The sequence below is a fragment of the Xyrauchen texanus genome, chromosome 5, assembly GCF_025860055.1.
Source record: "Xyrauchen texanus isolate HMW12.3.18 chromosome 5, RBS_HiC_50CHRs, whole genome shotgun sequence".
Taxonomy (NCBI): Eukaryota; Metazoa; Chordata; class Actinopteri; order Cypriniformes; family Catostomidae; genus Xyrauchen; species Xyrauchen texanus.
The window spans coordinates 36,261,613-36,286,880 of record NC_068280.1 but is presented as its reverse complement, the minus strand read 5'-3'; the positions used below and the strand labels follow the sequence as shown (position 1 = coordinate 36,286,880).

Genomic DNA, 25,268 nt, shown 5'->3' with positions numbered 1-25,268 from the left:
CTTTGAATGTAAACCATAACATATTTTCACAACAGATGATGAAAGAATGCATATTACTAAGCATTTTAGTCTTTATATTTCATATTATTCATATTACATATTATGTTCTTCATTTACATTATTCAAAATAAAAACAGATGATGGTTTAAGAGTGATTGATTTAAATTTGATTTATGTCAAAATTTGCTCCTCCACACCTGCACACTCAATGCAACACATGATTACTAATGTTCAGTTTTTTTAAAGGTAACTTAAAAAAGAATGGACATAGTATCAGGAGGAATCACACATAAGCAGCTTCCTAAATAAGTTAGGAGTTTCAATCCATTTAAATTCTGAGTTATCTCATTTTTAGGAGTCTATATATATACCAGAATTGCACTTTTGTGGTGTAAGTTCTCATACTGAAGCAAACACAGAACACAAACAGACAGATATGACAGAAACACACAGAAAACACACAAACAGGATGAGGGCACTATTCTGTGGTTGTTGGATCTTGGGTTGGCTTGACTGCAGATCTGCTGGTCTGGATGTGCGAGACTTGAAGAACAGGCATCAGCAGCTGGAATGCGTTTTGTATATAGGTAGTGCTATTAGAACCCTGAAGAAACGAGACATCCAAAGTGCACAGATGAAGGGTCATGATTTACCATAGTCATTATAATCATCACCAAAATGTTGTTCTGGTTTTGTAAGCTGTGCATTGAGAATCTTTGGTATAAATGATCACACTGAGTTTTACCTCCAGCATCACACTGTCCACTAGAGGATTGACTAGTTCTGCCTTTCTGAGACTCTACAGGGTCAAAAAAGAGAAAAAGAGAGAGAAGATCATAAATCAAACAGATGGATGTAAATTCAACACTTTCGGACAAACATAAATATACATACACTTTTAATTTAAATTCGATTTTCTTTTAAGGGGGGGTTGGGGGGTGATAAGCCCTCTGCATTATAATTAATTTAAGGGACTTATAATTTAGTTCCTTAACTCTCCTATTGTCTTGAAAATCCACCCTTCTTTTGTCCTGACCTGCATTAAAAACCATTACAAATTTATAAATTCTTAATTAGTGTACAACAGCACTGAAGTTTGAATGTGTTCCCAAAGCGTAAAATGATAGGGGAAAATTAAATATATTGAATATTAATGGAGTAACCATTTTTAAAGATTTTATAGAAATAATAATAATTTAAAAACAAAACTTGCCAGACGATGTCTTGTGTTATGCATATTTGAATCACTTTTAGCATTTTATAATATCTTAACTATATTACAACAATTTCTGATTTATTCTGCTTGTAGAAAATGAATGCTTGTAGAAAACATTTTAGTTAAAATTTTATTACATGCCTATATGACAAATAAATTCTTGTCTTTTGGCTTTTCCAGCAGTCAAATGGGCCCAATTTGCACATCCACTGCAACAAATCCATTCCTTCCAACTACAATTTGTTGCAGTGTTACAGGGGTTTAGAAAGGTGCTCTAAAGCTTTTTTTCTGTCATCAATTGTTTTAGGAGAAATAACATCCAATAGGTCTTTTAAAATTGTGGGGCCTTTAGCCCCATTGTAGGGCTGGGCGATTAATCAAATGTTATTTTCAATTACGATTTTGGCTTCCAACGATTATGAAAACAAGATAGAGATAAAACGATTATTGTGGCGCATTCCCTTTTGCAGTGAAGCACCGCAGCATTACATCTTTAAATCATCTTTTATTAAAGTCCAAATAATAAGGAAGCAGGTTATGAAAATAAACTCTGAAACTGACATTTCTCTGTGCAGTCAGTGCCGCATCTATGAGATGCATGACGTGACTGGGGAAGAGTTTTGATTCTTCTTCTAGCTGATGCACACTCTGGTGTGGGGACGCTCATCACGCGCACGTGTTTGCTGCAGCTAGATTATGACGTGATGGCTCACGATGTAGTGACTCATAATATATGTGACACGTTCACTGTGTGTTCATCTTATCATGAAATCATCGGCGATGCACAGCTCTAGTAAGAAGAGAGAGTTTGTTTTTTGTGAGTTAAAGATGGATCGAAGTGAACATGAAGGTGATAGAGTGTAGTCTTAGCCCAAATACAATGGAACAAAATATGTTTTTGATTAGTCTTTTTTGGCTTATTTTCCAAAATAATATCTTAACCTCCTTTAAAACAATGTACATTTACTTTAAGAGCTATACTGCAGAAGAAATATTTGTTATCGGAGAATATAGAATACAATATTTAATCAGGGCTCCACATTAATGCCTGTCCATTTGTCCAAATAATGCGCACCTGAACGGTCAAATACATTTCAAAATTCTGCCAAAATGCCCTTCTTGGTGAAGTATTTATGTAAACACAGAGATTGATGTTTAAAGGGAACGTAAACAGCAGATTTGTATCAAAGTATCAGACTTGTAAGTGTAAATGTAAGCTAATAGACCTGCTGCAGTTTAGTGTGTCATTATAATAATCAAACAACCATAACAAGAAAATGAGAAAACACTCACTGCTCTTGACTCTTTAGTCGCTTTTAAAAGTATTAATATATTATAATCATACAGTGAAGACCAGTAGTAGTTTTATGTTGAATTTCATTCTGAATGTTTATGTGAATACTTGATAGTCTACTGCTGTTAAAAACTTTTAAAGCTGTTAAAAAAGCAAATAATTTTCTTAATTTGTCATTTTTTATCTATTCTTTTTAATCTATTTATATTAATTGTTGTTTTTTATTGTTATTTTATTACTGACTGTGTACTAGTTGTGAATAATAAATTCAAACCATTCTTCTATAATTAATATCTTAGTCAGGTGTTATTATTTGTTGTGGTGATGAAGCTGGTTTTGAGAATCGTCAAATTTCACTACCGACTACTGGAATTTTGGTATTGTGATCATATATATATATGTATATATGTATATATATATATATATGATCACAATATATATATATATATATATATATATATATATATATATATATATATATATATATATATATATAGCCTTTATTGTACATGGTAGATCTTGCTGCAATAACATGATGAAAAAGTAGATGTAATTCCATAGAAGTGTGAGCACCCCTGCTGTAAATGATGGTGATGGAGGCTTTTCTGTATTTGACTACCATACACTACATAAAAAATTCTCATATGACAATAGCCTCTTCCCCTACCTAGTGCAGTTCACATTTCAAGTTCAAGGAAATCCACTGTTCAAATAAAAATAAAATAAAAAGCATGATGTTTCCAAAGTCAATGAGTAATCGTGTTCTCAATATTGACCAAACAATTCACGATTATGATTTTTGCCATAATCAAGCAGCCCTAACTCATTGTACCCTATAATCTAAAATCATGCAAGTAAACTTATTTACTAACATATTACCTGTTCAAAAATGTGTGTGTGTGTGTGTGTCATACAAAACTCTGAAGGTAAAAGGCAACAACTGGTAGTTCCTATACGTGTCAAAATTGCCAACGGAAGGAACATTTTTATTAAACTGTTAATTCTCTTAAAAAATTATATACAAAAATGAGTTTATTATTTTGATTAATAATATTTACAGTACCAAAATTATGTGGTATTTTTTTTACCTGTCCTGTGAAAAAATTGCCCTAACACAATAAGAGGGTTAAAAATAACATCAAGTCAGCACTTGCAACACATTTTACTTCAGTAGAGTGTTATATTTTTGAGCAAAACAGTATATTTAACAATAAAAATGTAATGTGGGTCATCATTTTATCAACTGGGGAATTGACTGAGATCCAAGTGGTGTCAGTATGACGGGTGTTTGGAATTGAGGGGTTAAAAAAAATTAAGTTACATTTTGGTGACATCAGCCAAGAAAGAAAATAGGATCTGAGGAAAGCTATTACATTATATTGATAATCTTTCAACAAACACTTTTTTCTTTGGAAAAACATGCACAGATAAAGTATTCAAAAAAAGACCGGAACAGGTAACAGGGTTCCCAGACTTTTTAACCTGTGAATTTCCATAATGTTTCCAGTCATGTGTTAAACAATGTGTGAACAAGTTTAAAAAAATTGGGATTCAGACTGATTCACTAATAAACTAATCTGTGAATCATTTTGGGGGGTAAAATAACTACAAAGAAGAAGAAGAATTTGCTCACAAATTGGCCAAAAGCAATATTTAGGTGATGAAACATAACCTGGACAAATTTGATTATATTTCGATTTCTTGTTAACTTTTTACTAATTACTACCGTGGTTACTAACACCAGAAATGCCTTGGGTAATATTTGTAGAATTAAGTCAGACTCACCCCCACAGCCAGAAGAGTTTCCGAGAACTTCCGTGCCAAACAGCCAACCTCCTTACACATGGCACACGTTAACCTGAACATGCAAAGCAGTCAGTAAACAGCTAATAAAATGACTTGTCTAATGGTGTCTTTCGGAAATGGCTGAGGAACTAGCTCACCTGACCAATATTCCTGCCTGTTGGCAGGCTGGTTTCTCTAGATCTTGTCCATGTAAGATCAACTCAGCCACTTTGTGTAGTTGTTCTATACTACGAGCGGTCACCTCAGCAAGACTTCCCACAGATGACAGATAAACCTTCTACAGACAGACACAAACACATAAAAACACACATTTTTACTAAAGTACGTCTTTATATAAAGTATGAGGAGTATTCTCAAATGCATTTTACTAAATGAAAAGTAATACAAGTAATTTGTGCTCAATATTCACAAAATTGCATTGTACTTACTATTGAATCATATGGTTCCTATCATATGTGTGGCAGCGGGGGCGTGGTCAAGCGCCCGTCCGGGAGAGAAAAGCGGTAAGGGCGCTCACACCTGGGCTAAATTATGTCTAACACCTGTCTCTAATTGCAGTAGAGCGAGGAGAGCGGATAAAAAGCCAGCAGCCGCAGAGCAGGGGGAGGAGAGATCGACAACGAACTCAGCGTTCGAATACAGAGACATTGTAAATACTGTGTGACTAGAAAGGCAAATTAAAAGGCTTACCGTGTCTCGGAGTCTTGCTTCCTGTCATCCTTACAGTAGCATTACACTGGTGCCGAAACCCGGGAAGATTATTAGGAACACCTGTCTTCCAAAGGATGGAACAGAATCGCCCCGTAGAGTCCTCCCAGCTGGCGGAAGTCCTCCAGTCCTCGCTACACTCCATCAGAGCCACCAACAATCCCTGCTTGAGCTCCGGCAAGACCAGGATCGTCGCTTCTTCGAAATCATGCGGGCTCAAGCAGAGGACCGGCACGCCATCCGGAGCCTCCTCAGCCAGGAGGCCGCTCCAGCCGCAGCCGCGACCCCGGACACCCGCGCCACATTGCCCCCACCCGCGTTACAGAAGATGGGGCCGGCAGATGACCCAGAAGCGTTCATCGACTTGTTTGAACGAACGGCGGAAATTTGGGGGTGGCCCCAAGACCAGTGGGCAGCCCGTCTAGTCCCTCTCCTGTCCGGGGAAGCACAACTCGCGGCGCAACAGCTGCCGGCAACAAGCCTCCTGGCTTACCCCGATCTGATGAAAGCCATCTTGCAACGGGTTGGTCGGAGCCCGGAAGAAAGTCGCCAGCTCTTCCGGGCCTTGAAGCTCGATAAATCCGACCGCCCGTTTGCGTTCGCCCAGCGGCTCCGTGATGCCTGTCGGAGGTGGCTGCTCGCGCGGGACCGCGACGTCGAGGAGCTAGTCGACCAGGTGGTACTGGAGCAGTTTGTCCAGCGTTTGCCCCGGAAGACGGCCGAGTGGGTCCAGTGCCACCGCCCGGCGTCGCTGGAGGAAGCCGTCCGACTCGCGGAGGACCACATGGCGGCGATTCCCAGGGCGGATGAGCCCTCTCTCTCTGTCTCCCCTTCCCCTGTGTCTTCCCCTGTTTTTTTTCCCTCCCCTCTTCCCTCTCGCTCTGCTCTCTCCCCAGGGTCCGTTCCTGCCCCCCGCAGGCGCGGAGCGTTTGTGAGACCAGCTTCCCGGCCTTGGGAACACCCGCCTAGCCCTTCCCCGTCCTTCAGCCGCTCTCCTCCTCAGGTGGGGGCACCCGCCAGCACGGGTGCGGCCGCAGCGCCTGGGCCGGTCTGCTGGAGGTGCGGAGACCCGGACCACTTCCGGGATCAGTGTCCGCTGATGGAAATAGGGGCAGTGGTGCGGGTCTCCGATGTTCCGCAGGCTGCCCCGATCGGGCTGGAGCGTGCACGGATTCGGTAAGAATCCAGGGGTACATACCAAGCTTTGTTGGATACCGGCTGTAACCAGACCACCATCCACCAACGCTTGGTTCAACCCGGGCTCTGGGCTCAGCTAAACTGGTGAGGGTGAGGTGTGTGCATGGGGATATTCACAAGTATCCCGTGGTGACTCTGGCGATCAAATTCCGGGGAGAAAAACATAGTGTGGAGGCAGCGGTTAGTTCCCACCTCACCCATCCGCTAATTTTGGGTACGGATTGGCCGAATTTTAGAAAGTTATTGGAGGGAGTTTGTGCGGATGGGTCCTGCGTGAAAGTGAAGGGGTGTGTGATGTGCGATGCTTTGGCGGGGGAGGCGGAGCCAGGGCCGTCCTCTGCTGCTCCGAGTGACGTGGGAAGGGGCGAGGTGGACGCTCCTCCTCTCCGGGAATTCTCGGAGGGGACTTCCCTTGGAGCAGTCGCGGGATGAAACCCTTAAGCACGCCTTTGACCAAGTGAGAGTAATCGATGGTCAACATCTCCGGCCGGGTGTCGCCGTTTCATATCCGTATTTTTCGCTTATTAATGATCGGCTATACAGGGTGACGCAGGACGCCCAAACAAAGGAGGAAGTAACACAATTATTGATTCCACGGAGCCGCCGGGAAATGGTTTTCCAGGCGGCTCACTATAATCCCATGGCCGGTCACCTAGGGGAACGGAAAACACTTCTCCGTCTAATAGCCCGTTTCTATTGGCCGGGCATTGGCGGTGACGTCCGCAGGTGGTGTGCGGCGTGCCGTGAATGTCAGCTGGTAAACCCACCGGCCACCCCAAAAGCGCCGTTGCGCCCTCTACCATTAATCGAGGTCCCCTTCGAAAGAATTGGAATGGACCTCGTCGGGCCATTAGAACGGTCAGCACGCGGACATCGCTCGTGTTAGTCCTGGTGGATTACGCGACGCGATATCCGGAAGCAGTGCCTCTGAGCAACATCTCCGCACGTAGTGTTGCAGGGGCACTCTTCAAGATAATCTCCGGGTGGGGATTCCGAAAGAAATCCTCACCGATCAAGGCACGACTTTTATGTCACGGACACTTCGCGAACTTTACGAGCTCTTGGGCATCAAATCGATTCAGCACTAGCGTTTACCATCCTCAGACAGATGGCCTAGTGGAACGATTTAACAAAACGCTCAAGAACATGATTCGTAAATTGCGTACACGATGACGCTAGAAATTGGGATAAGTGGCTAGACCCCTGTTGTTTGCAGTACGAGAGGTCCCGCAAGCCTCCATCGGGTTCTCCCGTTTGAGCTGCTGTACGGGCGACGCCCCGCGGTGTCCTTGACGTCATCCGCTGAGCGTGGGAGGAGGGACCTTCTAATAGTAAAAATGAAATTCAGTTCGTTCTCGATCTTAGAGCAAAACTCCACACACTGGGGCTGACTAACACAGGAGAATTTGCTCCAAGCTCAAGAACGCCAACGCCGGCTGTATAACAGGGGTGCTCGGCTACGGGAATTTGCACCGGGAGACAAGGTACTCGTATTACTCCCAACATCGAGCTCTAAATTACTCGCCAAGTGGCAAGGACCCTTTGAGGTCACACGACGCAGTGGGGGATCTCGATTATGAGGTTAAACGTACCGATAGAGGGGCGCGCGTCAAATTTATCACCTCAACCTCCTGAAATTATGGAGGGAGGAGGCGGCCTCTGTGACGTTGGCCACAGTAGTTCCGAGAGGGCGGAGCTCGGACCGGAGATAAACAAAAACTACAATCCCAACACTCCGGTTACTTGTGGGGTCCAACTCTGCCGCGGCAGCTCACAGAGGTTTCTGAATTACAGAAGGAATTTGCGGCGATTTTCCCTACCGGGCACAAACCTCATACAGCACCACATCGAGACCGAGCCGGGCGCGGTGGTGCGTTGCCGCCTTATCGCTTACCCGAACATAAAAAGAAAATCGTACGGGAAGAATTAGATGCGATGCTTGATATGGGCGTAATAGAGGAATCCCACAGTGATTGGTCCAGCCCGGTTGTTCTTGTTCCCAAGAGTGATGGGTCTGTTCGATTCTGTGTGGATTACAGAAAAGTCAACGCGGTGTCTAAATTTGACGCGTACCCAATGCCCCGGGTTGATGAACTGCTCGATCGGTTAGGTACTGCTCGATTTTATTCGACCTTGGATTTAACAAAGGGTTATTGGCAGATCCCCTTGACACCAATGTCCCGTGAGAAAACAGCCTTCACCACGCCGTTTGGATTACACCAATTTGTGACGCTTCCTTTCGGTTTGTTTGGGGCACCAGCCACGCTTCAGCGACTCATGGATCGGATCCTCAGACCACACACCGCGACGCCGCTGCCTATTTAGATGACATTATCATTTATAGCAATGATTGGCAGTGGCACATGCAACATCTGAGGGCCGTCCTGAGATCGCTGCGGCAGGCGGGGCTCACAGCAAACCCCAAGAAGTGCGCGGTTGGGCGTGTGGAGGTACGGTATCTGGGGTTCCACTTGGGTCATGGCCAGGTGCGTCCCCAAATTGATAAGACCGAGGCGATTGCGACTTGCCCTAGACCTAAGACCAAAAAGGGGGTGAGGCAGTTCCTGGGGCTGGCTGGCTATTACAGAAGATTTGTGCCTAATTATTCGGACGCCACCAGCCCGCTGACTGACCTCACTAAAAGGGGGCTCCAGATCCGGTCCAATGGTCAGAGCAGTGCCAACAGGCGTTCACGCAGATCAAAGCTGCACTTTGTGGGGGCGCTTTTGCATGCACCTGACTTCTCTCTCCTTTTGTATTGCAGACGGACGCTTCAGACAGAGGGCTGGGGGCCGTACTCTCGCAGCTGGTGGAGGGAGAGGAGCGCCCGGTACTGTACATTAGCCAAAAGCTCTCCTTAAGGGAGACTAAGTACAGCACCGTGGAGAAGGAGTGTCTGGCCATCAAGTGGGCGGTCCTCACCCTCCAGTACTACCTGCTGGGGCGGGCCTTCACCCTCTGCTCGGATCATGCCCCACTGCAGTGGCTCCACCACATGAAAGATACTAACGCCCGGATCACCCGTTGGTATCTGGCCCTCCAGCCTTTTAAGTTCAAGGTGGTCCACAGACCGGGGGTGCAGATGGCTGCCGCCGACTTCCTCTCCAGAAATGGGGGAGTGGTAGGCAGGCCGGATGACGCCCCGGCCTGAGTCGGGCGGTGGGGGTATGTGGCAGCGGGGGCGTGGTCAAGCGCCCGTCCGGGAGAGAAAAGCGGTAAGGGCGCTCACACCTGGGCTAAATTATGTCTAACACCTGTCTCTAATTGCAGTAGAGCGAGGAGAGCGGATAAAAAGCCAGCAGCCGCAGAGCAGGGGGAGGAGAGATCGACAACGAACTCAGCGTTCGAATACAGAGACATTGTAAATACTGTGTGACTAGAAAGGCAAATTAAAAGGCTTACCGTGTCTCGGAGTCTTGCTTCCTGTCATCCTTACAGTAGCATTACAATATGTTTTGTGTTTCTAAATATTTTGTAAATGAGTGTTTCAATGCATTTTGTACATTCATAATGTTTTATGTTTCAACACAATTTTTTTTGTTTCAGGAAAAAGGCAGATGCTATTTATACCCCAGTTACACCTGTTACACCCCATGCCACTGCAGCTATGCTTACAACACAGTTTGTAATGTGTTGTAAGCACACTATGTTTCTACTAAACTATTGTGGTGAAAATAGCTGCACTGTGTGGCAGGTGCCATTTACACCTGGGTGAAATACAAATATGCTCACCTCAACAAAATCTGAGTTTCCTTCCTTATTATTCTCCTCTTTGTCTCCCTCTGCTTCCTTCTCTTTCTTGTCCTCCTCTTTTTCTGGAGCAGGACAAGCAGTGCAGTTCTCTCCCTTTAATTCTTCTGTTATGCTTTTGGCAACTTCCTTGGACTGCTCCACCTCTCTCACCCAATCATGAGCTTTAATACGAGCCTGCAGGGCAAAGTGTGCCACACAGTTTGATTAGTGTGAGAGTATGTGCGCATATATGAATAATATAATGTGTGTTTGTTCATGTGTGTGGGGAAAAAAAACAAACAAGTGAGCATACATTTATGTTGTGTGCAGACTTATTATACGAGTGGATATGCGCAACTGTGTGTGTGTGTGTGTGTGTGTATGGCTGTACTTTGTTCAGTTTGTCTGGAGTTGCAGCAACATGGAGTTCAAAGAGTAGCTCGGTAAGAACACTGACAAACTCCTCTCCATCAGCAGCTGAAACACACAGGCCACATTATTTAAAACCCAAGGGCAAAAATGAGCAAGACTAAAATATTTATATTGCTGACTAAATCACGTCAAATGAATCAAGTCATATCAAATTAATGTTTGTTCATTCAAGTTTGCTCATATTGGGTTTGGGAATATTTGAAATTTTAACCACTTGTGTATTCACATATAATGTATAGGGATGTTATAACATATTGATCGGCACGTTATTTTATCTATATATTTTTGAGGCACTGATATATTAAAATTTGCCAACATTTCAAATCAGTTTGACTCTGTTTAACAGTCTGGCGTAATAGCTTTGGGAGACCACAAGAGGGTGATAAAACATTTACTACAACAGTTGTGGTGGTGGTCATGATCATTTTGATGTGATATTGACATGTTTCAGTGATGCCACTTTTTCACTACAGCCGGTATATTTGTGACCATCAGTGGGAGGAAACAAAGGCGGTGAATGGAAAAACACCCATAAAACGATATCAAGCAAATCCTCAAAAAACGGTCTGAGGACACCACAAATATTGCAAATTTGACTTTCCAAGTCATTTAAATATAATTCATCCACGATTTACCTCTATACACGGCGAGTCTGATGTGTGACCCGAGAGTACACACACCCAGTGGTACATCAAAGTAAACATCTCTCATTCAGAAGTTACAAATGTTTGTGTTGTTTTCTGGTCTGATTTGGTCACAATATTAATAAACGTCTGTGATGATCCCATCTGTATGAATGTAAGAGCTGTTTTTAGCTCATGAAGAATACAAAGAAAGCAACTGAGGCATGTTAGTGTATAGAATGTATGTTTACATTATAGTCTGGTGATGTGAATAAAGTCTGTGCTTCATGATCTTAAGATAAGATATATACACACATTAAATATAAATATATACACATATATATATATATATATATATATATATATATATATATATATATATATATATATTCACATTATAGTGCTTTTTTATTTATTACAATGTGATACAATTATGACATACTGGGTGTTATGAATAACATCGTCTTTCTAGTTTAATTGTATCCGAATCGATGTTATAAATATAACTGACATGTGCATCACTGCTTGACTTTGGATAAATGAAGCAGTGTCACTTAAAATATTATCGAAAGAAAAATGATCTTTTGGCTCTGGTAATTAAACAGCACGTTCACCTTTTCGTGATTTATAAATAGAAACAAAATTTTAGCTGGCTTTTGCCGCATCCCACAGTGTAGCACTTTGGAAGTAAATGTAATTTTGGTCACATACATTACGGCGCTGTCATACAATGCCGTCACATGAACCAGGTCAATACACACAGGATGAGCTGATGCGGTGAAGCAGAAGGCAGACCAATGTTAGGAAGATTTTTGTACTTCTTCAAGAATGAACAAAGTGGCATTGATGAGTTTGCAGGTTAGTGTATGAAACTGGTGTATATGAGCAAAATGAAAGATTAGAAATACCTTAGAAATACAATAAAAGAATAATTTTCTATTAGAAATACTTATACACAGTATATCATCCAGTCATGCCTAGAGTAAATAATCTTTGTCCTTTGATAAGTATTTGGGTAGAAATTTTTAACTGTGGCACTATAGAATTTTTACGATAAGTATTGGCAGTGTGTGTACCTTTGTAGAAAATACTGTAATTGTTTCAAATTTTAGAACGCGCCATAATGTCTGCTAGACATGTCCGGTGTCCCTTTAATTTACCATGTCGCTCACACAAAAAAAATCCCGATATCTCAATAATCATCAGGAAAATCTTCTGATTATCGATGCGTGAAAAAGGCATTGATCCAAAGCCTAATAATATATCATCATGTATATTACATAATTAATCATTTTAAACCAAGAAAAAAATAATTATTTGAAATTTAGATGACCATTTGGTAAACTTGGCCAATTAAACTGATTAATCTCAATTAATACACAAATAATTGCAAGAAAGCAATTTATCCAGCAAAGGATCTTGATTGTGTTCCAGATTTGTTTTCACCAGATTGTGTTCTGGAGATATCTAATTTGGGATTTTTGAAGACTCACAGAGAGGAGTGAAACAATGAATTTGTGAATAAAGATCACCGTTTTCCCCTGAGCTGGCATTAACTTCCTCCTCCTCATGAGTGATGAAGATCTCCTTAATCTCAATCAGCTCCTTCTTTAGAACCTCTAAAACTTCCTCTTCCAAAGAAGACAAAAAGGCTTGAACCTGAAATAAAGAAACAAAATTAAAAAAGGAAAGGAGAACAGAAAATGAACAAAAAAGTCTATTTATAGTGAAAGTAAATAAAAATAATAATTACACCGCTATCTAGTTTTACCGATTAATCGTGCCGATTGTTGCTTTATATAACTATTGGTTATCTTTAAAAATCTATACCAATAGGCTTTTTTTGGTGGGATTTTGGTTGCACAATAAATTGGATCTGTGATTTTATTCAATTTGGACACTTGTAGCATCTTCTATAAATCAATTTAAAAATCTATCGGTGAATTAATCAGTTGTCTGCCTTTTCCACCAGCTTAGATTTCAATATCAGTGAAATCACAGAAACAGTGTAAAAATATACAGTCAGCTAATCGCTCTGTCTGTTGTTGTTGTTGTGTTATTTTTGTACATTATCCCTTTTTTTTTCCTCCCATTTTCTCCCCAATTTTGAATGCCCAATTCGCTCTTAGTCCTCGTGGTGGCATAGTGACTCGCCTCAATCTGGGTGGTGAAGGATATACACTATTCTCCGTGGCATCCACGCACAACTGACCACATGCCCCACCGAGAGAGAGAACCACATTATATCGACCATGAGGAGGTTACCCCATGTGACTCTTACCCTCCCTAACAACCGGGCCAATTTGGTTGCTTAGGAGACCTGGCTAGAGTCACTCAACACGCCCAGGATTCAAACTCATGACTTCAGGTGTGGTATTCTGCGTCTTTACTCGCTGAGCTACCCAGGCCCCCCACATTATTCCTTTCTTAATTAAAGATGCGATGAAAGAAGAGGAAAAGCACAAATAACATTACTAGAGTAGTGTATTTGAGCTTGTATTTGGATGGTAAAAAGTAATATGAGTGAATGTATACAATATATGTGTGTATGTGTAAATTACTAACCCTCCCCTCACTCTCATTGGAAAGTATCTCCAGCGCCTCTAGATGAGACAAGCCTTGGTAGTCATCAAACAAGATCCCATAGTGAGCGGTGGGCTCTGTGACCATCTGACTGCTCAGTCTCTCTCTCTCCTTATCCTTTGCTTCTTTTAACATCTACAAATACAAACAACATAAGAAACTGCAAACATATCACTCAGTTGGCCTCTGACCATATACATGCTGCAAATACTGCAGCATCTACACAAACTCACGTTAAAACATCTAGACATTCAACTTCTACCATTTTTACACACACACACAAATCACAGAGGGACAAAATGCTTCATAAACACCCCACTTTTAATAAGTACTATTGTAGAGATCTGTTAAAGAATGTTTACATTAGGTTCTTCTCATAAATAACTAATGGACTACACAATCAAAAAACATTTCACAAGTTCTCATCTGTTGATTTTTGTTTCCCAACAAAATATATTAGCACATCATATACAAATCCTTTCTGCTTTAGATAGGCTACTTTAAGGAGAATGTGTTCATTGTTAGACCTGAGGTATGTGATTTCACAAACAGCAAGCATGCAAGATAGGACCCTCTTACTCCTGAAAACTTTTTGAGATGTATCCCAGCTCACATACTTATAATATAATAATGTTCACTGATGATGGGAAAGTCCATACTTTTAAGACAGTACACAGTTTGCGTTTGCATATATGCATTAGTATCTTGCAAATTTTTTTACCTTTAAATTCACGATTCACTACATTATTTTTAGATTGATATATTTAAAAATTGCTGTTGCAGCTTCTTCATCACTTCTCTTTAACTGAAAAAGTTGACAGAAAACTGTCACAAACTCCTCTTCTGTTAAAAAAAGAATGGGGGAAGTATTAGTTAAAGAGCATGCACACTTTGAAAATTCATTAGAAAAAGCATCTCATCCTTTGGCTTTCTATTTTCAACGAACTATGATTAGAATGCAGGGTTGGTCTTTGCCTTATCGATTTGCAAGTGATTCATGCATTCTACAAAGCTGCTGACCAATCCTCTGTACTCAGCCTCTTGCGAACCTTCAATACATCCAACATTTGCAGAGTCATTTGAGAACATCTGCAAGTGTCATGAATTTGTTTGAGTTTTGTTTTTCCAGGGTAAGGGGACTCTCTCTAGAGAGTTAACCAAGATTTAACCAAGCACCAGAGCCTGATCAGCAAGACCTCAAAACCTGGAGCAAATGGCATCGGGTCATACAGCTTTACTCTGGTTCCTCATCTTGTTTAGTGTGGCTTGGGAGATGTCAGCACTTCTTGTGCTATTGGGGCAGGTGTTGGAGAAAGTCAGACGAGGAGACAGATGGAGTGAACAGCCAAGGTGGGCTGTAGCTGCAGGCAGCCTTAGTTGAGGTGTAAGCAGGTGCAACTGTGAGAACTTACAAATTGGGGAGCTTGAGTCCACCATAAAAGACCCGTTAAGCTCATTAGGTTTCTTTTTTCACTCCATCTGTTTGAAGCTGGTGACTTCTCCCATACTGCTCCAAGCTTTTTAATGTCATGGCAGTTTGTCTTCTACGTTCCTCCTATGAGTCTTTGCTCCCTCGTATACTCACAATTACTATATGGTAAGTCAAATAGTTTAATGCAGCTCTTTTGTAAACTCGATAAGTTACATGGACACATGGCAACTGGCTGTCTTGGGTTAAAACACATTTTGCAATTTGTGCTCATCCCAGCTCCCACCACATAGTAGGTTCCTACTCTAGAGTAAGTTCTGACTTTTCCCTAAATACTACCATTTTAAAGGTGCACGAAGCAATGACACACAAGTCTCACAGACAGCTTTTAAGATACATTGTGCACTTTGGCAGTGGACAGTGACTCCACTTTCAAGCCTAAAAAAGGATGCAATTGTATTGAAAATAGGAATAGGACATTCATCGAAAATGATCTTTGTGTTACACAGAAGAAAGTCATACAAGAGGGTGAGTAAATAAACAGTGAATTTTTAATAGGATTAATATAAGGATTAAGCCTAATGACATTTGTGATCTTGATTACACATGATGTATAACAATTAGGACTGGCGAATTAATTTATTTAGTGTGATTAAATATATAAAAATGAACGCATTAAATAAAATACCGCAATTAATCATACTCCCTGAACCATACGTAAATTCCGTAATAAAATACATATTTTCCTCCAATCGGGTACATTTGACTTCACGTTTTTATAAGCTGCATCAGTAGGGGGCGGTGCGCATTAACAAACCACACATCCAGCGCTGCCACAGAATGAGAGCCGGACACTTTTCATTTCTAAAACTGTGCATCACAGGCTGCGTCCGAAAGCTGATCTATCGGTCAATGACTTAACAGACAGCATTTGCCTATGAAGGAACCTCTGTAAACTGGTTTTGAACAGGCTTCCAAGGCTGCACTATGTCACATCATTGCTAGGATACCAGCATTCATTCAGTCCAATTGTACCACAAAGGTCTAATCTAGAACAAAATCAAGAAAGTTTTGGCAATACCCAGGTATATATTTAATAACTACAATCCTACTTTCTTGCTAGAAAATGAATAAAAAATTTGGGGGAAAAAAACAACATACATTTATACACAAACTGGCTATCAATAGCCTCTTCAGTCGCCATTTTCTTTCTTCAGTTCAACCACTGTGGATCCACACGCAAAAGGATTGAGGGATTTGATAGGTAGAAAAGGATACTTATATGCTGCCTTCACAAATTTATCAGATGAAGGTATCTCAGTAGACAGGATGTGACGAGAACATTGGATTCAGACGTGCCTTGGTCCTTTCCTACCTCCGTAAACAGCCTCCGGAGTTAGCATTTTCCTAGTTTCGGACGCAGCCCTTTTTTTCCTTGCTTCCTTTCCTAGCTCCATCCTCTTAGGAAACATGGAAAGGATGCAAGGAAAAGGAAAAGTGGACAGAGGAATCAAAGCAAGACAGATATGTAAAATGATACGTAAAATCCTGCTCACTCAAGCGTCACTTCAAAGCGCCATCTCTGCACAGCTGCAGTCCTTCAGAGTGCTTGCCGTTATGATGTTGAATGTTGATTACATTTATATTATTTTTATTATATTTTTTATAATAAAACCTAATAATTCAAGATGCACTGTTGGGGGGCCTGGGTAGCTCAGCGAGTAAAGATGCTGACTACCAACCCTGGAGTCATGAGTTTGAATCCAGGGCGTACTGAGTGACTCCAGCAAGGTGTCCTAAGCAACCAAATAGGCCCGGTTGCTAGGGAAGGGTAGAGTCACATGGTGGGGTGCCATGGTAAGTGGTGCATGGATGCCGCAGAGAATAGCGTGAAGCCTCCACACGCGCCATGCCTCCGAGGTAAAGTGCTCAAGTCACGTGATAAGGTGTGTGTGGATTGACAGTCTCAAACGTGGAGGCAACTGGGATTCGTCCTCCGCCTCCCAGACTGAGGCGTGTCACTACGCCACCACAAGAACTTAGAGCGTATTGGGAATTGGGCATTCCAAATTGGGGAGAAAAAGGAGAAAGAAAAAATAGATGCACTGTTGGAGTGTGGAAATGATGGTATATTTAAACAGCAAAGGTGAAACATGAATTAAAACTGTTGTGTCAGATGTGAAGGGGAGGAGAATTTATGCGTGCGTTGACCAAAAAGTCTTCCGCATAGGACGCTTTGTGTTTTCTCGCTCAAGTGTCCTCGGGAAGCGTCCTCAGTCATCGCCTCTTTGGGGTGCATTTAGAGAATTGATATCTCATTTATGATGGCGTAATTTGATCGGATTCCGGGTCACGGGCTGGAGGGCAGAGGAGCAGGGAAACAAGGATGCACAATTTAAGAAATGAGAAGCACCCCGTGAGATAGGATCCATTTTTGACTGTTGGACGAATTGAAACAGAATGCAGGGATCTCAATATGCAATTTACAAATCTGCTTTACAAATTACTTTTCACTTGACACAGTGTCCAAAAAACCTACTGTTTATAGCGCCGAAAACCAGTGTGACGCTCTAAAAATATCCATCTAACCAATGTATACTGTAAATAGACCAAACTATTTAAACCACGTCCTGTTAGAAGAGGACAGACTGATGAAATTCCATTGAAAAGTGGAATGCTGTCAACTGTTGGCTTGTTTAAATATATGGGAATAAACAATATTTTGAATTCTTCATCTTTTTTTCCATTCTCTAATTAGTGCTTTACTCATCTGCCACAATAATACAATATAATTAATTCTGAATTATAATACATAAACTACACAGTACTGTGAAAAAGTTTTAGGTACTTGTGAAAAATGTTGCATAGAGAGGATGTCTTCAAAAATAATGACACAAATAGTTTTCATTTATCACTTATTGTCATACAAAGTCCAGTAAACATTAAAAAAGCTAAATCAATATTTGCTGTGACCACCTTTGCCTTTAAAACAGCACCAATTCTCCTAGGTACACCTGGACACAGTTTTTCTTGGTTGTTGGCAGATAGGATGTTCCAAGATTTTTGGAGAATTCACCACATTTATTACATCTATTTACGCTGTCAGAACTGTCTCAAATGCTTCTGTCTCTTTAAGTAATCTCAGACTAACACAATGTTCAGTGTGGGGCTTTGTGGGGCCATCTGTTGCAGGGCTCCCTGTTCTTCTATTCTAATCTTTTCTATTTGCAAAAGTAATGTTTGGGAGTCTAACATTTATATTTCCTATTAAAACACTAAAGCAGAAGATATAAATAACCATCTTAAGACAAATGCTTTTGTGAAACATCTTATGTGCCTGAAACTTATGGGAGTACTGTATGTATAATTATTTGAAATATGTATTACTAATTAATACTGAAAAACTTATTTAGAGGCCTTTCTCAACAAACATTCATATATGCGATTATTTATGTTTAAGTCCATTAATTAATCGGCATGTCATGTAATGAATTTCAATCATTTAACAGCTCTCATAACCATGCGTGTGATCATGATAAGAAATATAATTAGAGCAGTGGTTAACCTTACCTGAGACAGAGAGACAGTTCTCTGCATCAATATTTTGGTCTTTTTAAAGCCTGGATCACTCTCTGCCAAGACATTCATGGTCTTCTTTCCAATGAACTCCAGAGCATCAAGACCTCCCGTTATTACTGACTTACCCTGAAGGCGGGGAGGGAAGAAAAAAGTATGAGCATGAAAATGTGTCTGGAATGCAATGAATCCTCCTTGGGTGATCCAATTGAAAGAGGTCAGTGGGAATAAATTGCTGTGTACACCTGGTGTGAACATACATCTCAAATGCCTCTCCTTCGTCCACTGATCAGATTTTGTCGAGAGGATGGTCTGATTTCTTTACTACATACATTGCATTACATATCAACACTCCATGTTGATGTCAGACATACCAAAATATTAAGTCATGCATTCTAACATTTTCCATCAGACAGTTGCTTTCTTCTTAAGCAAGACCTAGACAGCGAAGTTTCAAACCCTTGCTTTTGATGCAATATGTGTTACATGATTAGGGAGTCCTATGATGTTATCCAGGATGCATCAGGACGTGTAAGTGTAAAAAATATTAAATAAAAAGTGATGTAACCATGTGCGCCCCTGATCACCTCAGAAAGTGCTTTGGACCCCATTTACACACCAGACAGATGAACAAACCAATAAAAAAGGTATTCATGTAGCAAGGCTATTTCCCTGGATAAATTATGATTAAAATATTTGGAGAGTAAATATATCAACTGTGTATTGATCAAATAATGATAATCATGATAAGACATCTGGAGCAGTTTGCTCAGACTCACAGTGTTCTGAACAGCACTGGTGATGGTTGACAATACTCCTCTTTGAACCTCCTCTATGTGACTGTCTTCTGCAGTCACTGTCCCAGGATGTTCATGGGCCTCTTCTGCCTCCTCGCATGATGAGGTCTGACGCATCCGTAATGCCACACCTGCTTTCTCTCTTACTGAACTTAACCCATGACCTAAGGACAATAATTAAAAAAAACATTACAAAATACACTCACTGAGCACTTTATTAGGAACACCATGGTCCTAATATAGTGCCCAACAAGGTCTTCTGCTGTTGTAGCCCATTTGCCTCAAGATTCAACATGTTGTGCATTAGGGATGAAACGGTTACCGGTTTCATGGTAAACCACGATAAAATTCCCAGACAGTTAGTATTACCATGTCACATTTAATAATCATTAAAACCGTGCGCGATTATCGTCATTTGTAAAACTTGTGGTAAATGCTGTCCACACACACCCAGCATGAATCTGATGCATGGGCGAATCATGCAACATTGTTATTGTTGTTTTTTTAATGTGAAAACATGGCAGAAGGCAATGAGAGTACTCGGGAGAATTTCCAACCTTCCAAGAAGAATGCTGAGGGAAAATTAGTAGAAGATGGTAACCGTGTCTGCAGAGCTAGCCAGAGGATAGTCGTTGCGAAACGGGGCAACGCATCCAATCTGCCGAGTCATCTTCGTGACAACCATCCATCACTTTATAGTGCATGCAAGGCAAGGCAACTTTTAGCACAGTGCATGAGTTGGAGAAAAGTAAATAGTTGGACACAATATTTAATTGGGTTGAAATAATTTCTTATCTCACATGTAAAAAAAACTTCCACAAGCTTCCACAAAGAAAGAATTCCTAGCAAGTGCATCGCTTTGAGCCAAGACAAACAAACAATAATACAAGACAGTAACAAATAAAAAATACGTGTGATATTTAAGTGATGTACATTTTAATACAATAACACACAGCTTTTAAAATAATTACAGTGACATGAAATAGTGATTTGGGATAAATGTTTTAAAATTGTACCTGTTCTTTAATTATTTTAGAATCCATGGCGTTCAACAAAACAATCGTCCAATACAAATACTGAAGTCCTCTGATTTCATTTTCAATACAATTGATAACTATAACAGAGACACATGATGGCATCAGTTGTGTTTGTATGAAAGGAGAGAGAGCGTGAAACATAAAAGAAGGCGGATTTTCAGGATGAGCGACCAGAATCAAGAATTTCAGAGAGCTATGTAATAACATGTTATATAGTATAGTCACCCAAGTTAATAATAATAATAATAAAAACACACTACTAATAATAATTATTATTATTATAATACGTCATTTGATATTCCCTTCTTTACTAATTTTATTTGTTGTTTGTTGATTTTGTAAATATAAAACCTGTTTAAAATGTTTTCAGTGTGTGTATCAGTACGTTTTGTACATTTTCAGCACATTTTAACAATACCGTGATAATACTGATAACTGTGATAGTTTCGGTCAAGATAATCGTAATATACAATGTTCATACTGTTACATCTCTATTGTGCATTCTGAGATGCTATTCTGCTCACTTCAAGTGTACAGTGTGGTTATCAGAGTTACTGTAGCCTTTCTGTCAGCTATAATCACTCTAGCCATTCTCTGTTGACCTCTCTTATCAACAAGGCGATTCCAACCGTAAAACTGCCACTCACTGGATGTTTCTGGCACCATTCTGAGTAAACTCTAGAGACTGTTGTGCGTGAAAATCCCAGGAGATAAGCAGTTACAGAAATACTCAATCCAGCCCATTTGGCACCAATAGTCATGCCACGATGAGGGTATTATCTAACAGTTAACTGTGGTCAGATCCACTGTGAGGTTTACTATGGCAATCAATCTGTAGTGACAGGTTGCTATGGTGACTTACCCACGGTGGATGTAGCAGTGGTCAGAAGTGACTTTCCCCAAGAGCCCCAACTACTCCACCCTTTAGATTTAGACTCATCCAGGGGCTGATCACATACATTCATACACACAAAAGAAACAATAAATAAACCCACATTCATTTAAGTATTAATATTAGACCACCTTGTTATCAATTCGTTATGCAACATGACAAAATACAGCGAGCTCATCACAATAACACTTACCTCTAATCCCTGTGCTTCTCCCTGTATAACATCAGAGTCCAGGCAAACTGATTCCTCACATTCAGTCACTTGATCCTCAGGTTTTTCTTCTGACTGGTGTAAGTGCTGCTCTTCAACATCCCTGACTGTACTCTGCTCTTCTACAGCCTCCCGGGTTGGGTCAGGTGCTGAAGTACCCAGTGAGAGTTGTGATAATGACTGGACCTCATCTGTAAAGATTGCAGCAATGGAGGCAGATTCATCAGGGGCAGTCTGGGGGAGGGCAGGGGGCAATTGTGTATTAAGGTCTTCCACTGTCTCATCTTGCAACATGGTGCTCTGATAAAAACAAAAAACAAACAAAGTTTAATGACAGCCCTTGTAATCAAGTGGCCATGATTGACTCTTATTATTGCCAACTGCTCGGCTGCAAGCAAGTCAACAAGATAACTGCCGACTAAACTCTGGGCCAGATGAGATCTGACTAAGGTTAGCAAAATGAGTGGCAATTGCTCAATGAATCAGTCAATTACCAACTTTGCTCTTGTGACAGCTAATCTCCAAGAGCAAGACTGATACAGTGACATTATAAAATATGATACTTAAGAGACTCATTCCTCAAAAACACAGAAGTAAATTGGCTTGTGTTTGTGCATGCAGAACATGGTTTGTACTAAGGAGACAGAATTTATATTTCCCTAGTTTAAAAAATCGTGAAGGAATCCCTAATGGATTGTTCCATGCAATGCAAGTGAAAGTTCCAAAAAGCATTAAAAAGCATCATAAAAATAATCCATAAAACTACAGTGGCTTAATCCATGTCTTCTGAATCAATCCAATTGTTTATTTTTATTTTTTTTTTTGAGTAAGAACAGATCAAAATGTAACTCCTTTTTCACTGTATATCTTGCCATTGCAGTCTCTAGACACGATCAATTGTTAAAGCTCGATAACTTTTCCTAGTGCTTGACGCATGTACAGAATGCTATATGGCGCTAGGAAGTGTAATTAAGATTGAAATCATGATCGCCAAGGAGTCTGCTGATATCATGCCTTATGTGAAAAAGGAGTTATATTTTGGTCTGTTCTCACCCATAACCATCTGTTAATGATGAGTAAATGATGAGATAATTCTCCTTTTTGGGTTAATATAACTTCTGTAATAATTACAAATATAACCAAATCACAAAGGAATCCAAAATCTGCTAAGATCCTCCTTGATTGGCTGAAATTCTGAAAAAATTAAACTGACAAATGGGGATTTCAGTTTATTCAGCAAGAAACTTAGTCTTTTAGGATTGGTATGATAGACATTTCATTAGTATTAGTGTATTTTTGACTGGGGAATTCGCATGCCATTTCCATGAGAAAGATTTCCAGTCAGGTTGCTCAAATGGGCAAAATGAAATAGCTGACCATAACTGTACAAAACAATAAATACACAATCCCTTGTACTGTGTGTCTCACACACACTCACTCTCTCTCTCTCTCACACACACACACACACACACACACACACACAGACACAGACACAGACACAGACACAGACACACACACAGACACACACACACACACACGTTGTGTTTCCATGTTTTATGGGGACTTTCCATAGACATAATGGTTTTTATACTGTACAAACTATATATGCTATCCCATGACCCTAACCCTACCCCTAAACCTAACCCTCACAGAAAACTTTCTGCATTTTTACATTTTCAAAAAACATAATTTAGTATGATTTATAAGCTGTTTTCCTCATGGGGACTGACAAAATGTCCCCACAAGGTCAAAAATGTCAGGTTTTACTATCCTTATGGGGACATTTGGGCCCCACAAAGTGATAAATACACGCTCACACACACACACACACACACACACACACACACACACACACACACACACACACACACACACATACACACACTGTAACAGCGCTGTCACTGAATGGTGCCGCACTGTCAAGCGCATTTGTTTGGTGTGTATTATGGCACCATCTAGCGGTGGTTATCTACACGCACAAGCCACATACAAAATTGTTTGTAAATAGACGTGAAGTACAGTAAATTACAAAAAACTGATACAGACATTGTTTATATACAAACAGATGAAATGTTACAGTTTCTACGTATTATGCATGCATTTTATGATATCTAATAAAATGTCTTCCAGTTGAAATTAAAAGCCCTTTAACGTAACTTGTTTCAACATCGAATCTTCTTTTCTAAATAAAATGTGTCATTTTCACGATTTTGCCTGATTCATTTGAATAACGTTTAAGTGTTTCAAGTATCCAATCTGAGCACTTCAATAGGGACAGTGCAAGCAAATGTAACAATAACATCTAAAAGAATAATAACTTATGCGACATATGCAGCCAGGTACCTCATAAAATGGAACATAGCGTTACCGTGTAAAATCCACATATGCAAAATAAATATATTAGTAATCTCTTCTGAAACAAAGTTAATTCATGGGGTCATCCCATCTTACCAGTTCTGCTGACAGTCGCGCTCAGGCAACCCTTCCGCTCGAGCTCGCGCCACGTCGGCAGCAGGGCCGCGTGCCCAGAGATGCGTGCAGCTGTGGCCGGTGACGTCACCTGAACTTTTGCCACTCTCTTTAGTCAAGTCGTCATTTTTTATTTTATAGCGCTTTTCACAACGCACATCGTTTCAAAGCAGCTTTACAGAAAATCACGGATTAACAGTAATATGTAACTGTAATATCTATAGAGTCATCATTGTGTAGTTTGATTAAATATGATTGTAAATTGTGTATACAAATAAATAATCATTGTATTTAGAACCCCAGTGAGTAAGCTAAAGGTGAATGTGTCAAGGAAAACTCCATAAGATGTTGGTTAGTGGAGAAAAATAAGCTTGGGAGAAACAAGGCTCACTGTGGGGGTCATTTCCCCTCTGGCTAACCAGCATGAATATAATGACAATATTAGTTATCTATGTGCAGCGCATGTCATGATTTAAATTTAGTAAACAAAATAAGTGTTAAAGGGCCAGTGTTTAAACAAAGATTTTGTAAGAACTGCAAGATTAATGACTAATGTCTTTGAAGTCCAGCCTAGATAACTGAAGGCATTTGATGAAATCTTTTGATGGCAAATAGTTTTAAGTCTATGTATTCCATTTTAAGAGTGTAGTCCATCAGTAGACCAAGGTGATGCAGTCAGAGATCAGTGAGGTGCATTGCAGTTCAACCGACAGACTATTTCGTTGAAGTCTATCCTAAGTTAGGGTGACCAAACGTCAGCATTTTCCAGAGACATTTTCCATCCACTGACTGGAGATGTCCCCGGAAATGTCCCTGTTTTTCCTGTGCATTCAAAACAGCCAGCATAGTGAATTATATTGCATGGCAAGAAACTTATCCGGAGCAGCTTGGCCTACTGTGTGCTGTTTATTTTGACCAACAGTGGGGGCTGCTCACTATAGCAGCTTCAATTAATTCGTATTCCTTCACTGATTACTTGGTCGGGCCAGTTTAGAACTGGCATTAAGAACTGGACCAGGCAATTAAAGAGAATTATCATCATTGTTATGAGCTTCAAGGTAAGGCACATACTAGCTATTTATGTTATAAAGTTATATTGTTATCTATTTTATATCAGGTTCTGAATTTGGTATGGGATTGTATTGAAAGTTTGGCCTCTTTAATGTGGGAATTCCTGCACAGACCGCACAAACTATAACATGCTGGTTAAAAGTAATCAATTTAATCCCTACAGATGAACAAATAAAATCAACAGTTTTATCTTTG

The 25,268-nt window shown here is 40.5% G+C and overlaps 1 protein-coding gene across 2 annotated transcripts; it reads right to left on the bottom strand.

Annotated features, from left to right (window-relative positions):
* Positions 1–88: 88 nt before the first annotated feature.
* fam114a1 (family with sequence similarity 114 member A1) lies at positions 89–24,089 on the bottom strand. 2 transcript variants are annotated; one of them, XM_052127246.1, is made up of 13 exons: positions 23,877–23,896; positions 21,516–21,833; positions 21,293–21,377; positions 19,376–19,557; positions 18,591–18,725; positions 13,574–13,726; positions 12,541–12,667; positions 10,345–10,430; positions 9,954–10,148; positions 4,454–4,593; positions 4,296–4,368; positions 746–799; positions 89–604 (listed from the first exon to the last, which is right to left on the bottom strand). In XM_052127246.1, the coding sequence occupies exons 2-13, from the start codon at positions 21,825–21,827 to the stop codon at positions 479–481; spliced, it is 1,668 nt and encodes a 555-aa protein (XP_051983206.1). In that variant the 5' UTR covers positions 21,828–21,833; positions 23,877–23,896; the 3' UTR covers positions 89–478. The 2 variants fall into 2 exon arrangements, with proteins under 2 accessions (XP_051983206.1, XP_051983205.1); XM_052127245.1 differs by lacking the exon at positions 23,877–23,896 and adding an exon at positions 23,985–24,089 and having other exon boundaries at positions 90–604.
* Between the last annotated feature and the right edge of the window lie 1,179 nt (positions 24,090–25,268).